We start from the raw sequence: 16575 nt of genomic DNA on the forward strand, positions 1-16575 counted from the left end.
AAATTCCAGAAACCAGCCCAACTCTCATAATAAGCATTAGTGTAAGAAAAAAGAGAATGAGTAGTTTAATTAAAATAAGTTGAAAAGGTGGTTCCATGCTATTATTTTCTCATTTTGTCCAAATTTTGAATGATTTTTTAATCTGAAAAAGGAATGCTCCAAATCACAGGATCCACCCCACCCCCTGGATCTGCCACTGTGTTTGGGCTGGCCCATCTTGTAGAAAAAGATCTGACAAAATCATACCATGGAAGAAAAAAAGATTATGATGATGATAACCATATGAAGAAGAAACTGAGTAAAATATTTAATTTCCCAAAAACGTCATTAGGGCAGAACATAATTAAGACTGGTTTCTATGTCATAGTAAATGAGGACATACATTAACATTTACCAAATTGTTGTTTTTCAACTTTTTTCATGATATATATAGAATTCATTTTGTCTATCAGTCATTCATAAGAAAAAAAACTAAATTCACTTGGAAAGTTCCCATTTACTTACAATGACTACAATGCATTTTCAGTGATTGAAGGCAGGATAAATACATCAATTGGACATACTTGGATATGATCAGTGCTTTGAGTTTTATAATTGCTAATATATAAATTCGATTTGGTAATACTCTATACAGACAGATTGTTGGTATTCCTGTGAGGACTAATTGTGCTCTTTTTATAACCAATTTGTTTCTCCACTGCTACGAATCACAGTTCATGGTTAAACTCTTTTAAAAAAAAATCCTTCAAAACATGATCTGTTGCACGAATTCGATAACACTTTAAGATACCTTGATGATTAATCTTAACTTCGAAAACCATGTTCAACCCAGTAGTCAGACTTGTCTGACCCCGAATAATATCACATTTTATCTACCCTATTTATGAAATCTTGCAGTATTCCAAATTTAAAAATACGTAAAACACCGAGGCTTCATTCCATGCATTGCATATGGTAGAACCTGTTCCGATAGATTTCGTTATAAGTACTTCTTGTATAATATGATCTTTCTACATATTTGATTTTAATGCTGCTGATGAGAGGTTACTCCTTGAAACACGTGTACAGCATATCGAAATATATAAAACTGGTATTTTTGTATTCAAACTATCTACCCGAAAGAACTTAAGCTGACTAAGAGTAACAATATCGGTATCACAAACATTTAAACTTAGTTTTTTTACCGTTACAAAACTTTGATACAAAAATATGATAGCACTTGCATGTTCTTCTGAGCTTCCGTCTAGCTACGCGCTGTGCACAGACGTAGCAGTAATTAATTACAGGTCTACGGTATATACATGTATAAGGTTAAAAAAATTTAGCATTTTTCAAATGTTCACTTGACTCAGCGTTGTTTGTTTTGCAAGTTCACTTATAAGGAAATAATCAGTTTTGGTAACCTGGCAGGGGTATAAATGACATTTTTGAACCGAGGAACGGCTTTTAAATACAAAACTCCACTCATATTGATATTGCAATTAAACTTCGATACGCTGCTCACATGTTCGAGTAGTAATCTTTCGTCAGCAGTATCAGAATCAAACACAAAGGAAGGTCTAAATCCAAATATAAATGCATACAAGGAGTACTCAAACCCAAAAACTATTGAAATAGGAACCCAAATCCATCACCAAGAGGTTCTAACATGCGCAATACGTGGAGTGAAGCCTCAGTGTTCTAGGGATTTTTAATTCAATTGTAAGACTGTGAATTTTGATAAATAATATAAGAAATAATTCGGGGTCAGGCAAGTCTACTGGGTTTGTGATTACCCTCGGGACCTTATGTCCACCAGCAGTGGCATCGACCCAGTGGTGATACAAAAAAAAATATATATTAATAACAATTATGTCAGATTGCAATTAAACTTCGATATGCTGTACATGTGTTCCATGGAGTAACATCATCATCATTTTTATATAATCAAATATATGGGAAGATCTCCATCCAAAAAACATTGTATACAAGAAGAACTTAAAACAAAAATTATCGCCATAGGAAGCCAAATTCTACCTCGAGATCGAGGTTCAGATTGGGGGTCAGACAAACCTGACTACTAGGTTGGGGATTACCCTCGGGGACTTAAGGTCCACCAGCTGTGGCAGCGGCCTAGTGGATATTAAATACAAATACGATCATTTATACAAACATAGATATGTACGTGGGAATTGTATGACCCTATTTTTTTTTAATGGCATTTAGTGGTTGTGAGACGTGTGGATTAATATTGCAAGGTATTTGTGGCATGAATATTTAGAAAATACGTATTCTCCTATATATAACTTATTCGGCGTATTTCGAAATACCGAAATTTTATGGTATTACGAAACATCCTTGGACACCTATAAAAGGGGGCTCAACAAACGAAACCTCTTATTATTACAAAAGCAAATGTGTGAAATAAAACCCACTTTTTATTTTCTTAGAAAAATATCAGATGAGTTTGTCGAAGGTAGAATGTGAAAAGAGTTTAGGTACAGAATCCACCGGTGATCGTGTCGGGGGGAGGAGGTACGACGATCGAGGGTCTCCAATCCCGCTTGGAAACCAGAGGCGCAACAAAAAGACAAGGAGGAAATCCCCGGGTTCAGATGGATCGGAGGATGGAGATGGGTATTCTGGAGATAGAAGACCATGTTGCCACAAGTCATACCAGAATAACCAGTGGGGAAATAGTTTTACTGAACTGGACGCGGACAGTGGGTAAGCAGCTTGTTGCATGGACTTAGTATACACTCCTTGCTTGTTATTACAAAATTTTTATGTTTTGTACGTCCAAATTCTGTTAGTCGGGTCTCAGTAGGTTAATAGCACATATTAAGCCCTTTTAAGAGGTGCGTCAATGGATGCGTTGTAGTAATCAGCACTCACAAAAAAATCAAATCTATATAATATTCCCCATGGAATATTCAGTTTCTATTTCGTATGAAGACCCTGTATTTTTAAAGATTATACGTCCGTGTTAAAGTTAGAAAAAGACGCAAAATCATAGTTTTTGTGTAAATCGTGGTCACTATAAAATTTTCTAACCACGCCTCCAATATCCTACGTCATGAAAATATTCTTTAAAGGCAAACCTAATTAAAATAAGATATTCATGCGCGATATAAAACATAGTCCATATAATTTCTTATATTTAATAAATTTATTGGCCACCATTTTAATCAGTATTCATTTAAAGTTCCTGATTCAATTTTTTAGTCATTATTTATTGAAAATGCTGTGTAATAATGCTTAATATAAAAATGATTCACCCTTAGCTCTTTCCTTTATTCGCGGTACTTCAGCGAGAACATGTCATATAACCCAGAGGATGGAGATAGGTGAGAGAAAAAATGTTACAATTAGTGTATTCTAGAAAAAAACTATTTCCGAACCTTTTTTTATGTCCCTGACAATGTTATCTGTGAGTAACATTTATCATTGTACTCCTTATTTCTTTAAATTACAAATTTCGTACATGGTCGTTCAAGGAAACCGGTGTCATGGCGGATTTGTGATGTGCACGTGTGTAGCGTTTCAATGGCCATATGGGAATCTGTGTAGTAATTATATTTATTTCACTTTTATTTCTCCATACTTTTTGTGTACCTTTTACGAATATGTCAACTGTAAGTGTCATACGATCGAGCAAAATCTTCGATGGCGGGTCCAACATACGAAACGTCAAAATTTGGTGGGAACATTTCTAGTTAGGGACAAGAGTGCTTAAAAGGTCCATATCAGTTTGATTGAGTTACTGATGTGTATGTTACTTACATAAAAAAGTCAAAAAAGAAATGGGCATCACATTATTCTACGATGTGCATGTACTGTGTAATGTGTTGGCCATTCATACTGGTCAGAGAGGAAATCACCGTTTTCAAGGTAGGAGCAATTTCCCCAATCAGCTCATCAAAATTTTACTCCTCAATAAAAATTGTTGAATGATAGCTCATGTTAGAGAGGCAAGTAAATTTTACTCCTTAATATAAATTATTGAATGACAGCTCATCTTGGAGAGCAAGTATAAGCAATTAGACAGTTGTTCTTAAATTTTGGGCATGAAATTGTTTCAGTAGTGAATCAGTGGTGGCAAAGATATAAAAGTCCTTATTTCTATGAAATTAGTTCAGTGTTAATATTAACAGGATAAGTCTTTTTTTATGCGTTACAGTCTTTAGTGTGGTTTGTGCATGGTTTTTACTTCAATAGATGTTAATTCAGAATGATATAGTTTGTTATCATGCAGTTAAAAATGACACAAATACACGATGAAAGCACCTAGCTACCTCAATATTTCCCAAACACATTGCAAGATTTTTAATTCAATTGGTTGATGGGCCTAGAAAAAAAAACCCTACCTATATTGTCAACACTGAAGCTTTTTCTTTGTTTTTTAAACATTTTAAAATTAGTTTCTTAGTATTTCATGGTGGTTATTATAATTTCAAGGATTTATAATATTCAGAAATTGGTTTTAATGATACATGTGTAGCAAGTGATAATAACTAGATGTCTTAGTGAAATATTGTTAAATTGTTTTTATATTGCAGGTCTCGGAATACTAACGAGGGACCAGAGCAGAAAAGTAATGAGGAATATAGTGCAGAAGCTGGTGGTGTCATCCAGGTATTATTTGTGTATATTGTGAAGCACAAAAAAATGTCACATTTTGCTCCTAATTAATTTACATTGTTCTTCTGTTTTATTTAACTGCCCAAAGGACATTTTGAAAAAAAGTTGTTGAAAGAAACTCGAAGGAATAATAGAAAAAAAAAGATAAATATGTTAGTCTGTTTTTTTCTGATGTTCAATCTAGAATGTGCCATTGTTGGATTTCCATGTTTTTTGTCATTATGGTGCAATGGAAATGATCACCTTGAATTTTCATACTTCCAGTCCCCTTCTATAATTCCATTACTTGGTTTTGTGTAACTGGGACATTTTTTCAATCTTTTTTCCAGAGTAACTGGGATGAAGTTGTTGACAACTTTGATGACATGAGACTTAAAGAAGAACTATTAAGAGGAATATATGCCTATGGTTTTGAGAAACCTTCAGCCATTCAGCAACGTGCTATTATCCCATGTATTAAAGGTAGTTTTTATAAATATTAAAAGTACTAAAGCAGTGTTCTAATACATATATATATTATTTTATTACATAGCGTACTTCAATGTTATTAGTGGTTTTTTTTCTTAGAACAATGGCATTACAGTTTAGAATTTAGAATTGTAAAATTAATAATGCCCATGAAAAATTATGTATGTAATATAGTTAACTTCATTGGAAATTGAGATGTCTTTTTAATCAATGAAACATGCATTTCCAAGAAACAAAACAGAATTTAATAAAGAAAATAAAACAGAGAATGTGAACAACTAACACAAGCTTACTTTTGATTTGATGAGCATGGGTCAGTCCAAAAAAAGTCTTGTTTCCTGGCCCCAGCAAGAAAAAAGTGTAGGTAGACATGTAAATTATTCTAATTGTTCAAAAACATTTTACATTTTAGTTAAGGCCAAGAAAAAAATGTCTGTTCAAGGTTACATTCTTTGAAAAATGGGATAGGCAGGTGGGCATTTTCATTTTATTTTTTTTAAAATTATTTATTAAAGCAAATCATTAGTCTCTGAAAGTTGTTTCATGCATTTGTTGATAACATCTTTGTATGTATTATTAATAAATATTTTTGTGGTTGCCATGCTGCTGATTTGGTTGACCATGCACTTTGGAAGAATGCGAAAACACTGTTGTCTCAAACGTCAGGAGCTACCAAATATATTTGGCGAGGAGTTTTGGACCAATCAAGGCCCACAGTGGGTCCTGGGCAACGCTCATGTAGGGAGCTCCTGGATTTTAGCTTTTTTGTGACTTAAATTTTGACTTGAAAATTATTTTCTTTGGAGCAAAGGTCAGACAAATTCTTTTCAAACTTAGGGTTGCTAGAATATTTTTACAAACCCCCCCTTCTCCCGCCGAATTGAATGGTCTTCCTTTAAATCATTTTCTATAAAAGTTTATTTTGCATGTTGACTCATGGCCAACCCTAAAAATTCATGCACTCATTTGCACAAATCACAACAAATATCAGGAAAAAGGATGGGTATGTGGCAATTCCAAATACAAATGGCATGCTTTAACACATTTTCATAAAATCTTCACCTTTGTTTAGCTTTTTGTTCAGCACTAATTGCTTTACCAATTTCATTTAGACATTGTCACATCCATTACCATGTTTTCATTAATGGACATGTCAAATCGTCATACAGTTATAGCACTTTACCGATATATTAGATTCAGATGCAGACCTTAATGAAGACACCCATATAAACCAGTGAAAGAAATTAGCAGTAGACCTTTGGTCCGAGTCTATGTAAAGTCAAGCAGGTCTATGATGAAATTGGCTCAAGTTGCTTTAAATGTACAGTGCTGTCTATGTAAAATTTTGATGGGTCAATGTTGACAAAAAATTAAGTTTCTAACCCTGTATAAACAATACTAAATTCCAGAGATCGCAATTTTGAGACCCAGATTGAACACAGAACGAGTTTAGATATCTATTTACTAGATTTTTCCTAATTTAATTTTTTTTGGCTTTTGTTTTATTCTGCCAGTACCAGACGCTACCGTAGCTGGCTAAAAGTACTGGATATCGGCTCTTAATGAAAGCGCTGCATTATACTAGGGGAACAGGAAATGGTGCATGGGTAAAATGGCCACAAAATGTTCTTGGTATTTAGGGTAGCAGGAAACAGACACATTATATTTTTGGGTCTCAAATACTTGAAAATCTATACAGAACTAAAGGAAATTTTGTGTGACCTGTCAGATTACTTAGTGTATCTTGCTATTACAATATTGCCTTAGAATTAAATGAATCCATGGTTTGTTAACCTTATTCTAATTGAATGTGCACTTTTTTGTAGGACGAGATGTGATTGCTCAGGCCCAGTCTGGTACTGGAAAGACTGCCACATTCTCTATTGCTATTCTCCAGCAATTAGATATTAGCCAAAAAGATTGTCAGGCTTTGGTCTTGGCACCAACAAGAGAATTGGCTATGCAGGTATGAACTATCATTTTAGTGTATTGAGTAGTCCTTGAATTGTAATATAGTCATTGTACAACTGTGCTTAAACTTACATCCTGTATAAAACAGTATCTGACACTTTCTCAAGGGTGGTGATTTATTTCTTGATAATTTATTGATACTTGACAAGTTGTATGTTTAACATTTCAACTTGATATGCAGCTTCTCTATATAAATTTGATAAAAAATTTTGTTTTCACATTAAGATGATAGAATGGCAGCTTCATATCCAAAGACACCCAGGTTTTGTGAATTTCTACTTCATGATTAAATTTTAAAGATTAAATACAGTCCTACCACTCCTCACAACATAACAGCTGTATTTTTCCAGATTCAAAAGGTTGTAATTGCCTTGGGAGATTACATGGGAGCCCAGTGCCATGCTTGTATTGGGGGAACTAATGTCCGTGAAGACATGCATAAACTAAGTACCGGCGTTCACATTGTGGTTGGTACACCAGGACGTGTCCATGATATGATCAACAGGAGAGCATTGAGTAAGTTTAAGTATCTGAACAATCAGTGGGTTTAGCAAATGAATTTTAAGACCTAGATTTGTTAACTTAAATTGAGCTGGTGAAAAACAGTAATTTTGTACTGTTCTGATATGGAAACTCATAAATGGGAAGGACTGGTAATGGCAACTTCTTTTTCTGGCGTTGTTTGCACTAACATCACATAATCATTTTTGTTTGAATAAATCCTTACAATTCATTTAGATTTTCAAGCCCTGAATCAATATCAGAATCTATAAAAGTAAATCTTCCTTACTGTATAGACTGTACAGTGACAATGGATCCTAATTTCTTTTTTTTTAGACCCTAGAGCAATCAAATTGTTTGTATTAGATGAAGCTGATGAAATGTTGTCTAGAGGGTTCAAGGACCAGATTTATGATGTATTTAGATACATGCCAGAGGACATTCAGGTATATAGTAGAAGTGATATGATTTTATTATCATTATAAAAATAGTCATGAAAATAATACTGTAAAATTAAAAATAATGTTATAATTGTTCACACAGCAGTTTTTTTTCACTGAAGATTTCATTGATACTTCAATCTTGAAACTTGATGCACACATGTACACATGCACATTATGATTTGAATTTCTATTAGATGTTCTAACTTTAATTAGAGTAGGACAATGGATGTTTTATAAACGCATTTGTTAATATGATTATAAAATTGAATGTTAGTGTGGTACTATAATTAATTCTAATGTGATTTTAATCTTTTTTTATTGTGCAAAACAGTAAAAAAGATGGAGTCACTGTAAAGGGTTGATTGGAATCAATCTCAGTCATGAAGAAATCTTGTTATTGTCAAGGTTATAATATGTCTGTTGATGATTGAAGAATTTATAAATATTGTTTCTAGGTAATCCTGTTGTCTGCCACAATGCCCAACGAAGTGTTGGATGTAACCCAAAAGTTCATGAGGGATCCTATCAGAATTCTTGTAAAAAAAGAAGAACTCACACTAGAAGGTATTCGCCAGTTCTACATTCAAGTAGAAAGAGAGGTGAGATACTTAGAAGGATAGCAAAGACTGAAATAAAATTTATTTTTCTTTAAAAGTATAACATCTGATCTGTCTCACTGTCTACTTTAACAAATAGCTGACCTGCATCTAAATATACCAAGTCGTGCTCTAAATTTTGAAAAATAAAAAAAAAAATATCTCAATGTATTTAGAACTATTACAGGTGTTTCTACTAAAAGAAATTTTTTTCCATGTTATTTGGAAGGATAGGGGGACACATTAAGAAGAAGGGGCACTGATCCCTGCTATTTTACATTGAAATTTATTGTCTGAAGTTAGATATTTTTAACACAAATAATATAATAACTATATATCATATTATCTTGTGGGAGTTAAAGTTGGGTATAAAATTCTGAGTATTATGACTAAACATGTTAAAATCTTGAATGATGAGTTTTGATTAGTAATTGTTGATACTAGACAACAGTGATACAATCAAAAGTTTTTGTTGTGGTGGGAATTATCCTGTCTGTTCCTCCCTAATCTAGCTTGTAAAGTGAGATTATCCAACATCATGATTTTACATGTTGAAACTAAATATTTTAATTTCTGTGAAATTCTGAATAGTTAGAATAATAGAGCAACATAGTCCATTTCTTGTAACCTAACTTGGTATTTTAGCCACGCCTTCTAACTATGCAACTTAAGCAGTATCCCAATATACTAAAGCATGCATGTACTAAGAGTATAGTAGACTTCATTGGACTTCGCTCAGATTATTTCATGTCAATGTCAATTTTATTTTTCAACTAGTAATACAAGTCCAATACAATAAATTGTGATTTGAATACGTACAACATCATTGTTAATTAGAGAGTGTAAATCAGTGATCCTTGGATAATGCACTTACTTAAGTAATTAATGAAATAACAGTACTTCTGAACTCCAGTTTTGATTGAAGTCTGAATGAAATACAGTGTTTGTATTGTATATTTACATTTTTTCTTATTTAAACAGACACTGAAAGTTTTGTTGATACATTAGTGTAGAGATATATGAACAAATCTTCTAGATACCATTTGAGGATATTTTATCATAATTTACGATGAAGTTCTGCTTATAATTACAGGAATGGAAATTGGATACACTATGTGATCTGTATGAAACACTGACCATTACTCAGGCAGTTATCTTCTGTAATACAAGGAGGAAGGTAGACTGGCTTACTGACAAGATGTTGTCCAGAGATTTCACTGTCTCAGCTATGGTAGGAATCAATACTTTCTCGGAACACAAGTTAAAAATTCAATGTTACGCATTTGAACAATCAATAAATGTTTTTGAGAAATATATGTCTCCGTTATACATGATAATTATCTCTGATGCTCACTCTCATATCATGATTTAATTGAGATGAATATATATCAATTACCATGGTTACAGCCAGGGATGACAAATTTTTAAAAGTATAAAAGATCAAAACTCCAGTATATTGACAGCTTAAAGAGTGGACCAAATGTAATTGTATAAATTGTAATGAATCATTGTTTGCCAGTTCATGACTAATGGTTAGCCAAGATGTTTATCTGCACTTGCTTCTTCTTGAAGACTTCCAAATAAAACTTAATATATAAAAATGCAGGTGTCCTGTTTATTTATAAACAACCCACAAATAAAGTTTGGGGTTAAAAAGGAATCATTCTGTAAGCTTGTTTGACAGTATTTCTTGTAAGCTGAACTTTTTCATTGCTCAAGGGACTTTGGATTTGTAAGATAGCAAAGCATTATGTGAAGAAAGGAATAAGATTATTGACAGTGGGCCCCAAGGGGAGATAATCCAACTGAAAGGTTCTAATAAACACAACTTCTCTTAAACCACTCAAGGGATTTCAAGAAATTTCATATATGCTTACATGCCTAAAGGCTGATGACAACAAAGGAAGGTGATTGTTTTACATGTTAAATTGCACTTAGCAACTGATATTTTTTTGTTTTCAAGGTATGTTTTGAAACCCAGATATTTTCATTTAATCCTTATTATTGATATCCAATGCACTTATTTTTTAGCATGGAGACATGGACCAGAAAGAAAGAGATGTCATTATGAGAGAATTCCGTACTGGATCCAGTAGAGTTCTCATTACCACTGATCTGTTGGCACGTGGTATTGATGTACAACAGGTTTCACTTGTCATTAATTATGATCTTCCTGCCAACAGGGAGAACTACATCCATAGGTCAGTTAAATTTACATTTGACTCTATGAGTCTTCTTATTTGGCAGGTTTGCTGGACTTTTCCTGCACAGAGAAGTTTAGAGGGTATATAGGTTTTATCTTGTCTGTCAGAACTATTGTCTTACTAGCTTGCAGCATTGATATGAAACTTTGTAGGATGTAATATAACCACATGACAGGGCTCAAGCTACTTTCAGAGAAACACTAGGGAGAAGTGAATGCATATGCACATCATTTACTAATGCTTTTTAAAATCATGTGTGTTATATGTTACATGTACTTACATGCACACAAGATAAGCAAGCATTTTCATATATTAATTTTTTTTTTTGAGATAAATGTTACTTTTTCTTTAAGCTACATATGTAACTAAATATTTGGACAAAATGAAATCAGTCTGCTGACTGAATGATTGACTGTATCATATATTCATGAAATTAAATTTCTAATATATACCTCTACCCCTTACCATATTTATTAAAATTGATAAATGATTGAGCAAAGCAAAGCTTTTTGCATTGTCCTGTTGATTTTGTCCTTTTTGCAGCACTGGAATAGAAAATTTCAGGCAGTGACATTCTGCAGGAATTTTCCTTTTGTTCTGTTGTGTTTTTTTTCCTGACCCTACTTAATCCATACTGATATCTTCTTCCCAAAATATCTAGTCTCTTGGAATCAAGGGTATCAATAATCATATTAAAAATTTATTACTGACAAATCTAAGACTGAAACTTTACACATATTGTAGCAGTTGGTACAAACTTGTCTCAAGCTTAAGAAATGTTCCATGGAAATTGAGAATTAACTGTTCTGTTATGAAACATGAAGATCAGGAGAAACGCTTCAGGTTTTTTACCGAATTATCAATTCAGATTAATTTAAGTCAAAAGAACCTGCACGACATATTTGCATGTTTCGTTACGAAATGTAAATGGAAAAAGATGAATTATCATAAGCTGAAGTGAAGAATTTCCATTCTGTATCCTGTCTTAAACGTTTGAAACAAAAAGCTGTTTAGAATTCTTGCTTATAACCGATAGATATAGGAAATTTTTTACAATTTATTTTCTTGAACGGGTGCCATTTTTGTTTGAATTGATATCATAAGAGAGATAACTCTGGTCAAAATACCGCTTAAAGACGTAGTACAGTCCGGATCATGAGCGATGTCTTAAATGGAAGGGCGTCTTCACTTCACTTTTGGTGTTGTCTGAAGGCGAAGTGAGCATCTCCAGAAATCACTTAGTAGTGTGAGCCTTGCATGATATTCATACTGTCTCAGGGATTGACACTAACTTTTTTATCTTGGTTGCCACCCGGGCTCCTAAGTTAAAAAATATAGGAGCCCAGAAAAAAAGTTAGGCGCCCAGAAAATTTTTCAGAATATTAGTTTAATGTGTAATTGTTTGAAAATACATTTCTTTTCAAGAGATTTTAAAAGTATTATGGAATAAACTATTTATTTCCCTGTCTTCAGTTTATTACCTAATTGGTTCTCATCTAGTACTGTAGTGAGTACTCACAAATAAACATTTCATGAAATAGTTTTTTTTATTAATTCTTAAACAATAATGAATTAAAACTCATTAGTGATTGAAACAGTGAAACATCATCAATCTCTTCCAAAGTCAAAAAGTCTTTCAAAAACAAAGTCCTCATCTAAATCAGAATCCAACGATTCATTTCCAGAGTCTCTGACTCTTATATTTGTTTCATACTCTTTAGAGTACTTTCGTTTTTCTGCAGGAGATCGTTTAGTTTGTTCCTTCGCAATCGGCTTTACCCCTTCAATGTATCGCCACATTTTACCATGGTCTTTACTAACTGGTATTTATTATTTGTATTTGTACGCAAAATTCAACCAGTTGCGATTTCCGGTATGCCTAAAAACCAGAAAACAAACCCGGCCACGTACCAAAATTACGGTCGCCACTCGGACGACAAACAATGGTTATTATCGTCGCCCAGCAAAAATTTAAGTCGCCACAGGCGACTGGGCGACTGTTAGTGTCAATCCCTGCTGTCTAGAATTTATGTTTTGACAAAAAATTGTAGAAATAATGGCAGTTTGACTTGAGCATTTTTCAGGACTTTGGTATGATGCTTTGTCTGCAACTCCTCCTTAAGTACTTGAAGGATTGTTACAAAACTAAATAAGGTCACTTAGGTGTTAGGTTACTAAATAGGGATGTGCATATTGCAGGAATTTATGTTTAAATTAAATTTTACAGTTACTTACTGTCATTGTGTTGTCAACAAAAAAAGTACTGATTGCAGTTTTGAATTTGGTGCCATTTAGAAATGGCAGCAAAATTGTGTGTCAAAAGTGCTTAGTTTATCCCCTGAAAAATTGTGTCCAATATGAATTGTTTGTCCACATTGGTTTCAAATGTACAGGGTTCAACAGGCTGCAGGGGGTATTAGTCCCATCAGTGGCAATGTCTGGTTTCAACAGGTCTTGCATGTATTAATGATAAAAAAAAATGTGTACTGACTTACAGTATACTTAAAAGAATTATTGATGGTAATTTGTTCAAAATAAATAGCAATTTAAAAATGATTTCCATTCTGTTTTGGAAGCGTATATATACATAAAAATTTGGTATTAAAGGGAGCATGTCAAATTTTGTCCGAATTTGTTTACCCCTCTTTTCTGGCATATTCGCAAGTTGAGAACTATACTATTTTGTGAAGTACTTTGATGTTATTACTTTGTGAAGTACTTCGTTGTGTTAAGTCTATCTTTTTTTAATTTCCAGAATTGGTAGAGGTGGTCGATTTGGACGTAAAGGAGTAGCTATCAATTTTGTTACCCAAGAGGATATCCGTACTCTCAAAGACATTGAACAGTTTTACAATACCCAGATTGAAGAAATGCCCATGGATGTAGCAGATCTAATTTAGTGAATCAAATTGAATTGTGTTTGTTGCCTGTACCAAGTATTGTGTACGGGTGACAGTTTTCCTGCGTAATTATCGATATTTGCTGGCTACAATTTTCTCAAGGAGATTTTGTTGCATTTTGAAAGTTAACCTTGGATATCAAATATGAAATTCTAGTATTGATTGAACTGCTAGGGACATAATTGCCCGAGAGCAATTTTACAGAACTTTTTGTGTATATTGGACTACTCAGTCATTGATAAGTGCTGTGTATAATCTGTGCTGTTTTTCCTTTTATAAAATTGTTATTTAATTTTTTTTTTTTTTTGAAAATCAAAATTTATCTTGGTAAAATGACAGTAGGCTTGTTTGTATCCGAGATAAATTTTCTTTTTCCAAATTTTACAGATGCAATGACTAAATTGTATCTCCCTTGTATAGAGTTTTCAACTTGTTCTTTATGTTCATATCATCAGTACATGTTGTATAATGAACAAGACAGTAGGGAATGGGTCAAAATGTTGATAAATTTGGATCAAGGCTATGTGACAGTGATAAGAAGCAATAGATGTAATAAAAAACTTTACAATTTTAATGTGTTTTCCCTTCTTATGACATGCATGTTTTTTCTGCTTTTTAGTGAAATTCTTCTATTTCAATTCCTGATTTTACCGTTACAATCGTTTTCAGCTTTGTTGATCTCGTAAAGTCATCCCTGTTACAAGTTCAGTAATTTGAAACTCCTGTATGGTTATTCTTTAATCTGTATTTTCCTGGATTGAAGTATTTCAGCTATCTTGTAATAATCTAGACTTGAAACCTGATTTCAACTTGAGACGTGGTAGTGGTTTCAAAAATGAGTTCAATTCATAAAATATTACTCCAGCCTTAACTTTCATATGATGGTACATGCTGTCATTGTCATCATCGGTGTCCAGGCAATAACTTTATCATAAGTATAGAAATGAAGGGCCAGGAACAAGCATGTTGTCTGGATAAGTAAATGGATATTTCCAAAATTTAATCATATAAATCAAATGAACAATAAATTTATTTCTTTCATTTCAAAATACAACACTCATTTTCCCATTTTTCAAAGGATGGGACTAAAGTAAAAAAAGCATGGCCCTTAGCTATGTTCCTAATTAATAATGAAATTCAATTAAAAAAGGCAAAAGAAGTCTAAGGGTGCCTTTGATCCTATAAGAAAAAAAAATCAAGAGATAACTGCTATGTGATTGAAAAAAGCATGCTTCATTTTGTGGGTTGGAACCTTGTAAAATTTCAATAAGAACAACCAATATTCAAGTTCTTGCACAAAAGTCTAGTGTATACAGGCGACAACAGCCCCACTAATATACAACTGCAATTTTTTGTGGTGTGAAAAGTTAAAACAATAATAGCATATACTATTATATTAAACCTACTTTAACAACTGCTGACATTTTGCTATCCAAAAATCTTTTACTCTAAAATTGTTAGAGACGCTAGTGTTTCATACATGAAAGTAAAAAAAGAAAAACACCTGGGTAATAAAAAGCTTTCCCATGTGAAGTAGGACATGACTGCAGTGATCAAACCCTGAACAGTTGGGGCAAGTGGTTTTTGATAACTTGAGCATACAGACTTGCAATTCATTATGAATATAATAAACACTATATTGCTTAAAATTATAAATTCCATTAAACATTTTCAAAATCAAAAAAATAAATAAGTTGATATTTTGGGATGTGGCCCGTTCGACCACTTAACACCTTAACACCTTAACCTTAACTCTTAACACCGTAAGAGATATCTGATATCTATGCAGAATGCAGGCAGGGATTTTTCATGAAGAATCCCCCCACCCCCCAAAAGAATAATTGAAACCGGACCAAAATAATAAAGTTTAAATTTTTTGGGCATTGCCCAACTTTGACCCCTTTATCTTGAAAAACAGTCCAAAACACATAAAATCTGCTGATGCATTTCTTTACCAGAATTAAATAAGAAATGCATTAAACAAAAAATAATTAAAATCGGAAAAAAAAAGCCCAAAAAATTTTAATAAAACACCTATTTTTACCCATTTTCTGAAATGGTAGGGACCAAAAAGTATGAATTTAGTAGAAACCTTCCTTTAGTGGTTAGTAAAATCATATCAGAATTTCAGAACAAATAGTCAACCACAACCTAAGTCGTCACATGGAAACGACAAATATAAAAACAAAAAATATTTTGCACTTTGTAGCATAGAGGTATCTGAAATATATCCATATCCAACCTTAGGAACTTCAGAACATTTGCATGCACATCTACATGTAAGGAACTAGAAATAAAAGCTTTGCTGGGCAAAGCATGATACGATCACAGCCAACTGAACTCTGTTCACTTGAGACAAGTTGGAACACATTAGTTTTTGAGACATTAAACAGGGACTTGCAGTTCATTATGGACACAATATTTTGAAATTTAATTCAAGTATAAAGGTCTGCTTCAGGATGCATTTGTGGATCACTTTGTACCTCATTATTTCCAGAACAGTAAATGATAGTGTTAATTTGGTAAGTATACTTCTTAAAGCTCTTGTATTTAGGCTGGGATTTTCATGTAGAATCCAATAAAAAAACAAGTACATCTTTAAAAAAAGATAGCTGATGCAGTAAAAAATAGTTCTTTTTACTTATAACTTTCTACATTTCATTCAGGAAATAACACATGACACTTTCAATTTTTGATACAGTTTTTCAAACACCACTAAGTTATCAGTATCTGGTCAATCTGGAAACACAATTGTGATAGGTGACTTGCACTTCCATGGAAGAGCGTCTTTAAGGTCAAAGGGTAAAAAGTGAAACTATACCGAAATTCAAAATCGCACCAAAATTAAAAAAAAGATGATTTTTTAGGGTGT

General features: G+C 33.0%; 1 protein-coding gene across 2 annotated transcripts; it reads left to right on the forward strand.

The window, feature by feature from the left end:
• The first annotated feature begins 2379 nt into the window (after nucleotides 1-2379).
• On the forward strand, nucleotides 2380-14277 carry LOC148624516 (eukaryotic initiation factor 4A-I-like). Of its 2 annotated transcripts, none has more exons than XM_088567157.1 (10): nucleotides 2380-2706; nucleotides 4539-4614; nucleotides 4950-5082; nucleotides 6915-7054; nucleotides 7410-7575; nucleotides 7897-8006; nucleotides 8459-8602; nucleotides 9693-9830; nucleotides 10631-10800; nucleotides 13559-14277. In XM_088567157.1, exons 1-10 carry the CDS (start codon nucleotides 2441-2443, stop codon nucleotides 13701-13703), a joined length of 1488 nt encoding a protein of 495 aa, XP_088423283.1. In that variant the 5' UTR covers nucleotides 2380-2440; the 3' UTR covers nucleotides 13704-14277. The 2 variants fall into 2 exon arrangements, with proteins under 2 accessions (XP_088423283.1, XP_088423284.1); XM_088567158.1 differs by lacking the exon at nucleotides 2380-2706 and adding an exon at nucleotides 3270-3326.
• The last annotated feature ends 2298 nt before the right edge of the window (nucleotides 14278-16575 follow it).

The sequence above is a fragment of the Perna viridis genome, chromosome 2 (genome assembly GCF_037379345.1).
Source record: "Perna viridis isolate PV_CMFRI_1.1 ecotype Kerala chromosome 2, ASM3737934v1, whole genome shotgun sequence".
In the NCBI taxonomy this organism is placed as follows: Eukaryota; Metazoa; Mollusca; class Bivalvia; order Mytilida; family Mytilidae; genus Perna; species Perna viridis.